The 16388-nt window shown below is 44.8% G+C and overlaps 1 protein-coding gene across 1 annotated transcript in view; it reads left to right on the top strand.

Annotated features, from left to right (window-relative positions):
- PKHD1 (PKHD1 ciliary IPT domain containing fibrocystin/polyductin) overlaps nt 1–16388 on the top strand; it is a 918515-nt gene that overhangs the window by 180468 nt on the left and 721659 nt on the right. The window contains exon 33 of the mRNA XM_069726855.1: nt 9123–9351. Within this exon, the coding sequence (XP_069582956.1) occupies nt 9123–9351 (229 nt within the window). The remainder of the gene's footprint in view (nt 1–9122; nt 9352–16388) is intronic.

Here is a 16388-nt window from a genome sequence, read left to right as displayed (position 1 = left end):
GTGGGCCATGACAGAAAAGTTTGCAGGCTTCCTGACAGGAACCAAAATTTAAGTTCGAACAGACAATAATCCCCTGGCCCACCTTGAAAATGCTAAACTGGGGACCTTAGAACAACGGTGGATGGCTCGCCTGGCCAAGTTCAACTTTACCATCCATTATCGCTCTGCTACCGAAAACGCAAATGCGGATGGGCTGTCAAGAGTGCCTGTGGAGACTCCAGTGGGGGATCTTGATGAGCAACTCGAAGAGGAGGAAACCCCAGACTTCAATAAGTTCAAGCCCCCAATGGTTGTGGCCCAGTCAAGAAGGGACGCCTGCGCATTACCCCGGTCCCTGGGGAGAACCGATGAGGAATGGGGACACGTTCAGGATGAAGACGAAGGGCTGAGACAGATGAAATGGTGGGTAACGCAAAAGCGGAAGCCTGGCAAACAAGAGAGAGATAATCTGGACTCTGAAATGAGGAGTGTGTTGCACCAGTGGGATAGACTGGAAGTGCGAGAGTCAGTACTATATCGTAAGAGGCAACAGCCAAAAGATATGGAAGTAAGGTGGCAAGTGGTCATCCCAGGAAGAATGGCTCAAGAAATAGCTAAAGAAGCCCACGAATGCAGAGTGCACTTCGGCCCCACAAAGACCTACCAATGGTTGCAGCGGTATGTATTACCCCCGGTTGGAGCTTGTGGTGGAAGAGGTTTGCCGGCAGTGTCGAGTATGTGACCTCATTAAGAGTACTGAACAGAGGGCACCCATCCAGACCATACAAACTAAGGAACCGTTGGAAGTCTTGATGATCGACTATCTCCTCGTGGAACACTCGGCCCGGGGGCTGCAATACTGTTTGGTGATGACCGATCATTTCTCTAAGTTCGCAGTAGTCACTCCGACTAGAGACCAGACTGCGTAATCGGCGGCGCGAGCCATCTGTCAAGATTTCATCCGGGTGTATGGGTGCCTAAAGCGCATCCACTCCGACCAAGGCGCATTCTTCCAGGGCAAGGTGATGGAAGAATTGTATCGCATGTATGGCATCGAGCGGTCCCGAACCACCCCTTACCATCCTCAAGGCAATGGAGCTTGCGAACGCTTCAACAGAACCTTGCTTCAGATGCTGAGAACATTGGAGGAGGATAAAAAGGTGTGTTGGCCAGACTATCTGCCAGAATTGGTCTGGATCTACAACAATCGGGTCCACTCCACCACGGGTTATACCCCCTATCTACTGTTGTTTGGAAGAGCTGGACGAGAGATCATTGAGCTGAATTTGGAACAGCCAGAGGAGCTGATGGAGCAAAATGTCACCTCATGGGTGAAAGAGCATCGGCAACATTTGCAAACGATACGGCGGTTGGCGGGTCAGCAACTGCAAGAAAAAGAACATACGGCCCACAAACCGACTCAAGAGTTACCGCTCCAACCTGGAGACCGGGTATTGGTCAGAGAGAAATGCACTAAGGGAAAACTAAGTGGGAGATGGGAAGTACAGCCGTACAAGGTTATCGAGCGAGTGTATGCTAACGGCCCTGTATACAAGGTACAGATTGAAGATGGGGCATCCGCCCCTAGAGTACTTCACAGAAATATGCTGCGGCCTTGCCGGTCTGAGGTCTGTTCTATGCCATTGTCGCCTGGAGGCGCCACTCCACTTCTTGAATCTGTCATGCCTGATGAACAAATCGATGAGTGGTGGACCGACCCTGACACAGTAGGGGGTCCTTAGCCGCCCAGAGACGGTAATCTCATGGATGTACCAGTACCGCCATGCGAGGATGAGACCAGACAAGAGCGCACAATGTCCCCTGCAATAAGTGTTCCTCTGGAAGATAGAAGATAGTCAAGCCTTGCCTGACAGCAAAGAGCTTCGGAGATCCCAGAGGTCTAATGCAGGGGTTCCTCCAGTCCAATATGTAGAACAGTGTGCTCTGCCTGTTTTTACACCTTTGTTGCCTCCTCGATTACACTTTTACCCTGATGCTGTGATGGCCGAGGACGACCATCATTAAGAAGGGAGGCATGTAAGAGGGTAGTGCTATTATGGACAATAAGAAACAAGCTGTCACTTTAACAGGCTGCATCCCCTTGTCTGGTGTGATGGTATGTTCTGCTGTTCTCCCCTGCTCTTATGTTTGTTATGAACTGGTCGGGGCTGTGTGCAGGGGTGGAGCTGAAGCAAAACTAAAAGAGCAAACTTGACAGAATGCAGAATTAGTGCTGCACAAGGTGGCTCTTTTAGTTAAAGACACCTGGGGGGGTGACAGATTCTGTCACGATTCACACCGTGACCGTCACCCCTACGTCACGGATCGGGGTGACTTTAGGCCAACAGACGGCTATCACATGTGCAGGGGGCTTATCTTAATTATCCCTCCACTGCTACAATGTGATGAAAAAACACACAAGGCTATTGACCTCTTAGTTTACAGCAGGGGCTTATTTTAGGTATCCCACTGCTCTTCAATATACCACGAACTGCAGGGATTTATGTATATCCCGCTTTACAGTTCCGCTTGAAAACTTGCAGCTCTCTGGCGCCCCCCTCACCCTCAGGTCAGACTAGGTACTGCACCTAGGGTAATTAGTCACCAGAAAGGCTGCCTGCTATGTACTGGCTATTGGGCACGCTGCAGCGAGGCAATATAACTACTCCCACTCAGGCAGGAACAATAATTATCAACGCCACCGTCGCTACTACGACTCCCAAAGGCACAGCACATGGTATGGTGCCACCAGCTTCGATTAAAGGGTATAAAGCTAACCCAAAACAGTAGCGTAATTCCCTTCAGAAGACTTGGGGTACGTTTTAGAGCAGGAAGAATGAAACCAGTAATTTATATATTTTACTCCGAAAGTTCCGGCTGTGTTTATAAAAAGGCATATAAAGATGTTACAAAAGAGACAATTGGAAATATGTACAAGCAATTATAAAATAACATGGAATAAAGAAGAAAGGTAAAACTCACATGTTCTCAGTTCATGTCAGGCAAAACCATGCTGGTAGGCGGGACCCCAAATGTCCCAGTGCATCAGGAGGTCTGGATAGACACAGCTCCTTAAGTAAAAACTCTGCTGAATTCAGGCTGGGTTAAGTGTAAAGACTTTTAAACTCCAGCCTCGTGACATCACTAAAGGGGTTGCCCTCCCCTTTCCTCAGCTGTACAATTTTCTCCAACCATTCTTATGATTGTCATATCTTCGCTGGAGAATCTGGCAGAGTCATAACACACCTTGGTCTGGGGGAAAATGTGTGTAAATGGGTTAGTAACTGGCTTAGTGATAGAAAGCAGAGGGTGGTTATAAATGGTATAGTCTCTAACTGGGTCGCTGTGACCAGTGGGGTACCGCAGGGGTCAGTATTGGGACCTGTTCTCTTCAACATATTCATTAATGATCTGGTAGAAGGTTTACACAGTAAAATATCGATATTTGCAGATGATACAAAACTATGTAAAGCAGTTAATACAAGAGAAGATAGTATTCTGCTACAGATGGATCTGGATAAGTTGGAAACTTGGGCTGAAAGGTGGCAGATGAGGTTTAACAATGATAAATGTAAGGTTATACACATGGGAAGAGGGAATCAATATCACCATTACACACTGAACGGGAAACCACTGGGTAAATCTGACAGGGAGAAGGACTTGGGGATCCTAGTTAATGATAAACTTACCTGGAGCAGCCAGTGCCAGGCAGCAGCTGCCAAGGCAAACAGGATCATGGGGTGCATTAAAAGAGGTCTGGATACACATGATGAGAGCATTATACTGCCTCTGTACAAATCCCTAGTTAGACCGCACATGGAGTACTGTGTCCAGTTTTGGGCACCGGTGCTCAGGAAGGATATAATGGAACTAGAGAGAGTACAAAGGAGGGCAACAAAATTAATAAAGGGGATGGGAGAACTACAATACCCAGATAGATTAGCGAAATTAGGATTATTTAGTCTAGAAAAAAGACGACTGAGGGGCGATCTAATAACCATGTATAAGTATATAAGGGGACAATACAAATATCTCGCTGAGGATCTGTTTATACCAAGGAAGGTGACGGGCACAAGGGGGCATTCTTTGCGTCTGGAGGAGAGAAGGTTTTTCCACCAACATAGAAGAGGATTCTTTACTGTTAGGGCAGTGAGAATCTGGAATTGCTTGCCTGAGGAGGTGGTGATGGCGAACTCAGTCGAGGGGTTCAAGAGAGGCCTGGATGTCTTCCTGGAGCAGAACAATATTGTATCATACAATTATTAGGTTCTGTAGAAGGACGTAGATCTTGGTATTTATTATGATGGAATATAGGCTGAACTGGATGGACAAATGTCTTTTTTCGGCCTTACTAACTATGTTACTATGTTACACCCCTCATCCATCTTGTATTAAGATTTGCTCTCTATAGATACTAAATTCGGGCTAGTGGGACACACAGTTCCAGAGAAATCCGTACTTTTTTACCTGTTGGAATTAGAGGCTAGAACTTACAGTGGTTGATAGATGCGCTGATGGACTTTAGCAATATGTACTTTTTATTTTCCTAGCCCAAGTCATTGGCCCATAATCTTACAAGATTAAGACAAAGAGCCTTATGTTTTAAAAGGGAGATGACACCAGTTTCAGCTGCTACAACTGTCCACTGCAGCTATAACGTAAAAATTCCTTGGGGGGGAGCAGAGGAGTAAGTCGCTCCGAACCTGGAATTTGCAGCTAGAAGCAATAAACCCTCAGCAAAACACAGAGTGAAGGGGGGTCAATGCCCACCCTATATGTGCTGGCAAGAGAAACTAATATTTATACTATACATTTTCCTCACAGATTCCCTTTAAATTTATCTTGTTAATTTTTTAACAAAATTCAACCGCCTAAGCAAAACTCATGTAATAAGTAATGATAGGTAAATATTCAATAATCCAGCACTTGCAACAGAATCCTGTTTTAGTGTGACGTGTATGGATGTAAAATTTGACAAGTGAAACATATTCCCACACAGACTGGGAAGACAGCCACAATTACAGTAAATGTCCGAATTTGGGGGAATTTTCTTTAGTATTTTTATTAAAACAATTATTCCACCAGTCACAAAAAAAATAGCACAGGAAGTGCAAAACCTCAGTGCAGTTGCTTGTGACAAGTAAGCACAACATCTCTTACACTCTATAAAACACTCCTATAAAATATTGTACTGCCTTGCTTCTGTTTTCTAGTGCATGAAGAAGAAAGAATTGTATAATTGTGTGCTACATGACAGATACAGCTAAACCATATCGCTGATCAATCACATTCTTGCACTGCTGCTGGCATCTCTCCTATCTCTCTCTCTGTCACAGTTTCTATTTTACTGTGGTCTGGGGATGCTGTGAGTGATGGCTCAGCCACCCTATAGTATTTGAAGTGTGTTGGACTGTCAGTGTTGTGAGTGACCATCCAACCATCCAATCTGTTGCTGGGGCGTGCTAGGCTGTCAGCATTTTAACAGATCTGCTGCTCAATCTGGCCTAACCTCTGGGTTTTTCCAGGTGCCTCCCATCCTTGGTGATATGCTAGCTATATTTTACAGGCTAGCTGTGAACAGTTTAGTGTCAGCTGTAGCTTTGCTTTGTTTGATGTGTGGCAAATCTGTATCTGATTGTGTCTTTGTCCGACCTTGTGGTCGGACCTAGGATTTTTCATGACCATTAATTTGGATTAACCCTTCCGCTCTTGACACTCTCTGACTGCAGGCACCTGACCCAGGACTTGGCCTCTGACTATCCATTTTTCTTACTCGTATGTCCTCATATTTGACCCCAGACTGCTACGTGCCAATGCCTTTGTTTGCCCATGTACCATGAGCCCTCCTGGTATCTGATCTCAGACCTCCTGACTACCCTGTCTCACTCCTTATCTGTGAGTCGTGAGTCAGCATCACATTTGAGTAGTGACTCAACGTAACACACTGCCTATCAATTGAATCTCTATTATTTGCAGGCTATTACTGAAATCATTTTCACTGCTTCATTTGTATGACACTTTAATGTTGTCATGGGTATACAGTGTGAGATAAAGAGGTCAGAAGACACCTGCACCTGCAGTGGATGGAGCTGCTTTGCCTACCTTGTGTAGATGTATAGATCTCCTTTGTTCTGGTGTTGCAAGGGTTAAACATTTCTGTTTGTCACATAGAGCTCTCTGTCCTAAGCTGTTCTGAGTTTGCCACTCTCCTCTGTGTGAGGCAGAGAGGGGGATCATATGTGAGGGTCAATATATAACCCCCAGGATGCGGACAGAGTTCTGTTAGACCCGCTGGAGTGCCTTGTGGTCACAGCAGGACGCCTGTGAGTCACAGGGCAAAATAAAAGTAAGGGTGGACCTGATGAAGCTATTTGGCCTAGGCATTGTTCAGGAAAAGCCAGTATGGGCTTTTATTTTTTAAACGGACTGCAGGAAGGAAGTGATGCCAGCCAGTTTCCTACAGGCCGGGTCTTACAGGTGGCCTATGGCCACAGATTCCTGTTTGAGAGAAAAATCCTGCAGGAAGGGTTTGGGTGTGTCAATTTTGGTCTTGCGTGCAGGCCGAGCAGTAGGTTCTGCAGAGCTCAATGGTGTGAGGCAACACAGAGCCAATAGGCTTGACTGTCTTTTATTTCCCAGCTGCGATCCAAAGGATCTGATTTACTTCTTTTGTTTGTGAGTATACTGTTTCATTAAAAGAGACTTTACCTTGAATTTTTCCTGGGTCACTGCCTCACGCCCACCTCTTAGCTTCAGTAGTTGCCAGTGATAGTTTGCTATACCTTGAAGTTGGTTTTGGAGCTGTGGAAAGAGTGTCATTTTGTTTTCTCTGGACATTGCTGTTTGGAAGTTTATGTGTTATTCGTCTCCTTAGCTCCCTTTTTGGTTTACCTAACCCTTCCTCTCCTGCTATACATCATTCCTTAGTCTTAAGGTGCCGTCACACTGAACGATATCGCTAGCGATCCGTGACGTTGCAGCATCCTGGCTAGTGATATCGTTCAGTTTGACACACAGCAGCGATCAGAATCCTGCTGTGATGTCGTTGGTCGCTGCAGAAAGTCCAGCACTTTCTTTCGTCGCTGGACTTCCTGCAGACATCGCTGAATCGGCGTGTGTGACGTCACCGCTCTGCTTTCCGGCCGCTGTGCTTACAGAGGGCAGAGAAGCAGAGCGCCGAGGGACAGACAGCGGAAGGTAAGTATGAAGTGTTTTTTTTTTACTTTTACGCTGGTAACCAGGGTAAACATCGGGTTACTAAGCGCGGCCCTGTGCTTAGTAACCCGATGTTTACCCTGGTTACCGGCATAGTTGGTCGCTGGAGAGTTGTCTGTGTGACAGCTCTCCAGCGACCAAACAGCGACGTTGCAGCGATCCGGATCGTTGTCGGTATCGCTGCAGCGTCGCTTAGTGTGACGGTACCTTTAGTGCACTGAGAATGATTGCTGTTTTCCTCGCATTTATCTGTCGTCCTTTGTGGCTGTATTAAAGAGCAGGACTAGTGTTCCTGCTGCCCAACTCACTAGCCAGGGCCGTGCTTAAGGAACATGATCACCACAGAGGGTGAAAGAACTCGTTTAAGTACATCAGTCAGCTCAGGGTTGCGCAGGACAAGATTCAGGGCTGCTGCTTTAATCTTTCCGTAGTTTCAGGGCTTCTCTTCCCATCTATTTCGCCATGTGTCATCTGGCTCTTTAGTTGAGTGTGACAACTGTCTGGAGTATTTGTCCAATATCTTGAGGTTATTTCTTCCTATCTCTATTGATGAGATGTGAGCTTTGACAAATTCTCATTCTGCTAAAATAAGTTTAAAAAAAAGGCTGCTGCATTCCCTGACTCAGCTTTTATACAAGATCTGATAGTCCCTCCTAATAGGCTGCGCTACGCCATGTGATGTGATCGCTCCAAGGCATTATTTGAAAGCTTATGCATGAGCGCACTCTCGGCCTTATGTAATCTTCTGCAGCATGTAAAATGATGAAGGTAAATTTTGGGGAAATTTTCGCAAATCAAATGGCAAATTTTTTAACATTTACCAGGACCTGGAGGTTTCATAAAGCTCAGCTCAAATTTAATTTGCATCAAATTGATTCACTCATCTGTAATGACTAATAAAAATCATACCCATGGTGCTCATCTAATAAATAATAATAATTCCTCAGGGCTGCAATTACCCCTGTTTTTCCCTGCAGACTAAACTGCTGTAATGATATTCAAAAATGTAATAAACATTTAATTTAAAAAAAATGTCTGCTGGATGGACTTACTTTCATTGAGAATAACCCTTTTTAAGCAATCTGTGAGCAGATTTTTGCAATGTAATCTGACAGTAGCATGATATCAGTGATATATCACTTAGTTTAATGGGTGCACTAGTTGTGATACAATCCCTGTTTACTCTGCTGCAGATCTAGCACAGCTCAGAATACTGAGCCCTTTGTAACCCCGCCCACACCCCTGATTGGCAGATTCCTGTGTACACTGTATATTTACAGAAAGCTGCTATTCAGTGGTGGGGGCGTGGCTGGACCAGTAGGCACGAGACACCTAGTCCTGTAGTGATAGCTCCAGCTAATAAACCACTGATTTTATTGAAATAGCAAAAACACAGCCCATTAAGTGACACATCGTTGGAATCAGGGTCTCTTCCTCTACATAATGCTGCTCTCAGATTTTGGCAAAAGCCTGCTGACAGATTCCCTTTAAGAGGTTAAAATATCCCTTTAGTTGGAGATAAAGCTAGAATTTTCTTTTCTACCTGACGCAATTCTAGACTTTCTTCCGAACACTTCCATTTCTATCTCACAGATAACGGTATGGGTGCAGATTTGATGAAGGTGGGGACAGATATGGTAGGAGGGTTCCTTCTGCACCCATTCGCCTTACAGAAAGAGTAAGCTGAGGCAAAAAAAAAGAATTACTGAAATTCTAAAACACAAAATGTATAGAAAAATTCTTTATATTTTTGTATATGGGAAAAAATATGTATTTTTTTAAAGTTTTTATATATATATATTTTATATATTTTATGTTGATGGCTTACAATTTGGAGTGAAAAGTCTTGCAGGGCACCGGGAGCAGCTGCGGCACAGATTCCCTGTGAATATTTCATTATTTTGAATTATTTACTTTCACCTTGGCAGGTTCCTGGACCTTCTTGTGTGACTTGATGTTCGAAACCGGGGCACAGTGCCATGAGAAACGGAGCTCGTTCATTCACTGTGATGTCACCGTGCGAGTGGGAGCCCTGCTGGTGACAAGCTCTTTGGCTTACCTCCATGTTTGCCATTGCACCTGGGACCACGACGCGCGTCCTGTGCCAGCTGACAATGGCACCACGCATGTAACTCATATCACCGGGCTATTTATCAGGTATGCCAAAGGATGCTAAATAGTGGGGGTTTAGTCCTCTCCTTCCCATCTTCCAACCATGGTGGGGTAATAGACAGAATGCTAGCCGGGGCACACTGTGATATTAATTTCGAATTATTGCAAAAACAAAAAAAAAAGGAGCAAAACCTTCTGTGTAATCATGCGACTTTACATAATATTCCATCCACCCAAAAATACTGTGAAAGTATCCCACTAATTTTTAGGGACCTTTTTCTGTTTTTTTTTAAATATATTTTAATCTAATATTTTTTTTATATATTTTTGGAACTAAAACAGAACATCTACGGTATTTTAAGGCTGGGTTCACATTGGGTTAATGGCAATGCACTGACGGCATCCGTTACACAGCGGCACTAACGGATGCAATAGCGCACCCATTGACTGCAATTATGCAGGGCATCGCTAACGCATGTCATAATCGGCAAGCGTTAGTGATGTGCCATCATTCTGCATTTCTGCGCTAGCGTGATTGCATAACACCATCTTTAATGGCACTTGCGTTAACACAGTCCATTTAGCGCATGAGTTGCACAGACTGCACTAATGCAATGTGAACCTGGCCTAACAGAAAAAAATGCATTTTTTATATCATGATCTGTATTTATATATATATATTTAATTATATTTATCTTTATTTAAAAAAAAAAAAAATTAGTAATCTTGCAGTTTTCACACTGGCCACTGGGGCATTTTTTAAACTCATACTTCCTGTCCTCGCAGGAAGTGCTTTCAGCATGCTCATTATCAGCAGAGGCAGGATTACAATGACAGGTAAATGCACACAACTGATAACACTGGATCTGCGCCCCCTCCTTCCACAATAACCTTTCACTTGCTCATTAAATGCTTTAATACAAAAGATAGGGTCGGGGTCTGACCATTGTGACTAATGAACATGTGCATTTCCTGAAACAACAGGAAATTGGAGTCTAAAAAAGCCCAAGTGGCCGAATTTCAAGGTTTTTTTTCCCAAGCGATTTGGAGTTTTTGTGGCACCCCAGGAGTTCAGGTACCACAGTGGTATTGCCTCCTCTCGGGGAGGGTAATGACATGCCTGGAGACAGGAGGGATCCCTTTGGCAAGTAATCTTACATGCAACATTTTCTGACTTCATGCCAGAAGGTTGAGCTCCTTAACAATCCGCCTGCTATTAACTTTCTTTAACCATTTATTGTCTTTTTGTTTTCCCAGTCCGGGAGTACTGGATTTAACGGAGGGGGGGGAGTGTAACACCCTAGGTAACCGGTTGTTACAGTGGCATTGCTTTCCTCACAGGGAGAGTGATGTCACGCTTGGAAGCGATGGAAGATTCCTTTTAACAGGTAATTAGCACATACAACACTGTTCTGGCTCGAGGCCAGAAGGGCGAGCTCTACACCCGACTTAAGAGGAGCTGCTCTCTCTGGTCGGGAGGAGGAGTCAGTTGCTAGGCAGTTGGGGAGAGTTAGTCAGTTGGTGAGAGGAGAGTGAGGGGTGAGGAAGGAAAGCTGGGGCCGTGCAGACGAGTGATTCTGCAGCTCCTGGGAAGGAAAAAGAGAGCAGAGCAACTTGTAAAGAGACTGAAAGGAGGAAGGAGCAAAGGAGAGTGAAGAGCTGGAGAGAGAAGCTGCAACAGAGCTTCCTCGAAGCTGAGCGCAGAAACCGGGCACCGGGAGCCGGAGGTTGTGAGGAACTACAGGTCCCACCGCAGAACCGTAGGGCAGGAAACTAAAAGGGACTTGCCCACATAATACCGAGGTACAGCAGCAATCAGAGTCCGGAGTCAACGTGGACAAAGACCCCAAATAGACGATTCAAGTTGCCTACCGTGCAGGTACTGTCCCTGGACAGGGAAGAAAGAGGGCCTTGTTAGAGAGCTATAGGCAGCAAGGGAGTAATAGACCAGAGTATAGTGGAAGGCTCCCAAACTGACCTGTCAAGGGGATTTCCACCTGTCCTTGGGCTGCCTGGACTCCATCTTTACCTGTTGCCGGTACCCTGGACTGAGGCTGTTTAACACCAGTAAACCAGGTAAAGACTGCAACCCTGTGTCCTCCATTTATTTCCTCCATTTATTTGCCGGCATTCAACATCCTTGCCAGGCGCATCGGGAGCCCTGGGGAAGCAACACCATCTTTGCTGCAGCACCATCGCCCCAGAAGACCCCTTTAAGCAGCGTCGGTCACCTCTGACCGATAACTACAGGTGGCGTCATGAACTTTCATTATTTCCACAACCCCTTTAAAGGCCGTCCCTTTTACTTGGGCACCCAGGGCCACGGACCCGGTCGCTGCCACCGTGACCACCCCTTTAGTTGCGACCGGACCCGGTACTGAGTACCCCAGTGCCCTGACAGGCGACTCATTTTGTATAAAGAAAAAATTAGGAGATAAAAAAAAAATAACATTAAAAATTAAACACCGCTGATATTTCCATGCACTGGTCAGAACCAAATGAATGGTACTAAACGTAAGAGCGTGGAAGTGATCTCTCTTGACCCTCCTACTAATCAAGTGGCTTCAGTGTTGTACTGGACCACCCCGCCAGAAATGCATATGTTTATTTTTGCTCTGCCATGTTGGCGATGTCTTTTGCTGACCCTTTTGTTTCATGTAGTGAAGTTGTTGAATTGTTTGATTACACTTATGTAGTGTGAATGTGCTGCTTTTGGGTGGGATCTGGATGTGTGGAGATGGCTCCTGGCCTAGGTGGAATGAGTGAATTTGAGGATACAGGTGGGTGTTGTTGTGGTGCCCGAAAGGCGGAAAGATGTGCATTGTGTATTGGTGCTGCCCGGGCATGGGTGAAATTAGCCTCATTCTTAACACCATTCGAGATCAGTCATGGAAAGCATGGGGAGGATCGAATGTGATATGCTAATGACCCTCGGCTCTTGATCTGCAGCGATTGGGAGCCGAGTGTCATTCTACTAGGCTCAGCTGCGGAGGAGACAGAGAAAGTAATTTCTCCATCTCCTCTATGGTCTGTCTCGGCATATATCGGACTGCACTGGGTAACATCTGAGTGCAGTCCGATGTTTTACTCCCACCCATAGACTTGTATGGATGCAAGTGAGTTTAGTCTCACTGCTAATCGCATGAGAAAATAATCGCAGATGTGAGCTGCCCCAAAGTAGAACACTGGGCCAATCAAGATTTTGCCGATGTCATTGTTGACGTCAATAGTAACATATATACAGTGCCTTGCGAAAGTATTCGGCCCCCTGGAACTTTTCAACCTTTTCCCACGTATCATGCTTCAAACATAAAGATACCAAATGTACATTTTTGGTGAAGAATCAACAACAAGTGGGACACAATTGTGAAGTTGATCGAAATTTATTAGTTATTTTAAATTTTTGTGGAAATTCAAAAACTGAAAAGTGGGGCGTGCAATATTATTCGACCCCTTTACTTTCAGTGCAGCAAACCCACTCCAGAAATTCATTGTGGATCTCTGAATGATCCAATGTTGTCCTAAATGCCTTATGATGATACATTTGGTATCTTTATGTTTGAAGCAAGATATGTGCGAAAAGGTTGAAAAGTTACAGGGGCCCGAACTCTTTCGCAAGGCACTGTATATATATATATATATATATATATATATATATGTAGCAGAATGGCCTGATGGAAGCCTCTCTTCAGTGCAAAACATATGAAAGCCCTCATAGAGTTTTCTAAAAAACAAATGAAGGACTCCCAGAGTATGAGAAATAAGATTCTCTAGTCTCATGAGATGAAGATAGACCTTTTTGGTGATAATTCTAAGTTGTATGAGTAGAGAAAACCAGGCACTGCTCATCACCTGCCCAATACAATCCCAACAGTGAAACATGGTGGTGGCAGCATCATGTTACGGGGGTGTTTTTCAGCTGCAGAGACAAGACGACTGGTTGCTGTTGAAGGAAACATGAATGCAGCAAGTACAAAGATATCCTGGATGAAAACCTCTTCCACAGTGCTCTGGACCTCAGACTTGGCCGAAGGTTCACCTTCTAAGAAATAAATGACCCTAAGCACACATCTAAAATAACAAAGGCGTTGCTTCAGAACAACTCTGTGACCATTCTTGACTGGCCCAGACAGAGCCCTGACCTAAACCCAATTGAGCATCTCTAGGGAGACCTGAAAATTGCTGTCCACCAACGTTCACCATCCAACCTGATGGAACTGGAGAGGATCTGCAAGGAAGAATGGCAGAGGATCCCCAGTGGGAAAAACTTGTCGCAGGGGTTGGACCAAATAATGGAAACATCTAACGTTTTGGCATCATAATCTTCGAACATGTGATAAACTTGCAAACCATGAAATATGGTAATGTTTTGTAGTTGATTATTTGTCTTATGTGATATGTGTATGTAAATTAACTGTTTGTTTTGCAGAATTGTAAGAACATTGATGAGAACCTGATACCAATGGCAGACCTCTCGGATTTTCAAAGAGGCCAAATTGTTGGTGCTCGTATGGCAGGCGCTAGTGTAACAGAAAGTGCCCGAATGCTTGGTGATTCAAGAGGTACTGTCTCCAAAGAAATGACTGCGTTTGAGAGAGAAGGAAAAATGTCCACAGCAGAGCACAGGTCTGGCCAAAAGTCAAAGTTGACTGAAAGAGACGGTCGGACTCAAAAGCGAATTGTGAGAGAGGATCGCAAGACCACAGCTCCGAAAATCACTGCTGAGCTCAATGAACACCTACAGAACCAAGTTTCCATGAAAACTGTTTGTCAGGAGCTGCACAAATCTGGATTCCACAGAAGAGCTGCAATTAGAAAACCGCTGCGCTCAATGACAAATGTTTCCAAGCGTTTAGAGTGGTGTAGAAACCTCCAGAATTGGTCCCTCGAGCAGTGGAAACATGTGATATTCTCAGATGAATCATTGTTTACCCTATTTCCAACCTCTGGCCGAGTGTACGTTTGGAGACAGCCAAAAGAAGCATTCCATCCAGACTGCCTTCTCCCAACCGTAAAACATGGCGGAGGTTCTGTGATGATCTGGGGTGCTATTTCGTGGAGATCCGCCGGGCCAATGGAAGAATTAACAGCCGAGATTATTTAGGCATTTTGGGCACCCAAGTGCATCCAATGGTTCAAGCACTGTTCCCGGAAGGGAACGCCATCTTTCAGGATCATAATACACCAATTCATACAGCTAGAATCGTTAAAGCATGGCACGAGGAACATTCTAATGAAGTTGAGCATCTCATCTGGCCCCCACAATCCCCAGATCTCAACATTATTGAGCATTTATGGTTGCTTTTAGAGATTAAAGTTAGATGTCGATTTCCGCCGCCATTGTCTCTCAAAGAACTGGAGGGTGTTTTAACTGGAGAATGGGCTAAAATTCCTTTGGAAACAATTTACACCTTGTATGAATCCATACCTTGGAGAATTGAGGCAGTAATCGCCGCAAAAGGTGGACCTACACCAGATCAAACTAACTGTTGTTGATGTTTCCAGTTGTTTCCATTATTTGTTGCATCATTGCCAAGAAGACTCATGGCTGTACGAGCTCAAAAGGTGCTTCTACTCAATACTGAGCAAAGGGGCTGAATACTTATGACCATGTGATATTTCAGTTTTTCTTTATCTTGGTAGTTCAACTCACATGGCTGTATGCAGAGGTAGAAAATAGGAACACAGTCTCTTTAAATCTTTGATTGGTTATTGTCATGTGGCATAAACCAACAAGAAGGAAAAATAAATGCAGCCTTTCTGGCTAAAACAGAAAACAACAAAAAAAATCAAAAAAAAAAATCACCATGTGCAGAAATCTGCACACTTCCAGCCTCTGCTGTTTATCAATGAAGTTACTAATGTTCGTCTGATGAATAATCTGCCATACTGAATGTACTTGGGCAAATCATCAAGATCCGCTGCTGGCAGCTGCTGTGTGATCACCGACCAATGATGTCTCAGATGTGCTCAATGGGAGACAAGTCCGGAGATGCTGCAGTCATGGGAGCACAGTTAGGCCACACAGGATGCTCACTGTAGCATCAGAAACATGTGGCCTGGTGTTGTCACACTGAAAAACAGCTCCTGACACTATCCACATGGTCTCTGGACCAATGTCCAGCTATTAATGCATCTCTAATAAGAAGCAGTGAATTCCCTGAAGAGCCCTTGCAGGATGTGCCACTAATGAGGAGAGACAGGCGAAATCAAGAGGAACCAACTTGTGTTGGAAGATTTGCAGGGGCGACTTTGTGTGCTGCACCTGATCAAGTGGACTTCCTTGATATGAAAGCACTGCACCCCAAACCGCAGTAGACGCGCTCCAGGGATGTGGCTGAAACCAGCATAACAGGCTTCGGCGGAAAGTCTACACCATCAAGGTGTCGGCCATCGACTGACAAGGCCGGTATTCTGCAAAGGAGGACTCTGAGTTCCACCTACGCTAGTCAGGACCAGGATTCGTGCCCCACACCAGTAAGGCTCAAGAGACCAGACATTGCCCATGAAGAACTGAGGCCCAGTCCACCCTGTCGTAGTCCTAGAACATTTCCGTCAACAGTCAAGCTGAGAAGAGCAGTAAGGAGACTGAATCAGGAGGGACACGCCTGCGACTGCAAAAGGACAGCGCGTGTGGACCATCACTTCCAGCTATCTTCTATGCTACAGGTTGGCATATGGGAGGCTCAACGGGCTTTGATAGACTATGTCAAAGAGAAACTTGCGGCCCAGCAGGAAAACCCGGTGACCAGAAATGCAGAGAGAGAACTTACATGATGGCTTCCAAAACATTGACATTAGATAGAGAAAGACTTCCTTGCCTTTCCAAGTTTATTGTTATCTTTTTAATTTTGCCAAACATGGTGCTATGCATTATAGCCATACATCTCCATTTTGTTCTTGTCTGTCCGAAGGATATTGTTTAAAAAAATCGGATGGTTTGCTCAGATGCAGTTTTGCCATCTTTAGACGTGTTACCATATTCTTCGTAGAAAGAAGAGGCTTCTTGATGTGATGCTTTCAAACAAACCATAAATGTTCAGTCTTTTTCTAGTTGTACTGTCATGAACTTGAACATTTAA

This window comes from Ranitomeya imitator, chromosome 5 (genome assembly GCF_032444005.1).
Source record: "Ranitomeya imitator isolate aRanImi1 chromosome 5, aRanImi1.pri, whole genome shotgun sequence".
NCBI classification, from domain to species: Eukaryota; Metazoa; Chordata; class Amphibia; order Anura; family Dendrobatidae; genus Ranitomeya; species Ranitomeya imitator.
Note: the sequence above shows the minus strand (reverse complement) of the source record. Positions and strands in the feature narration are given on the sequence as shown.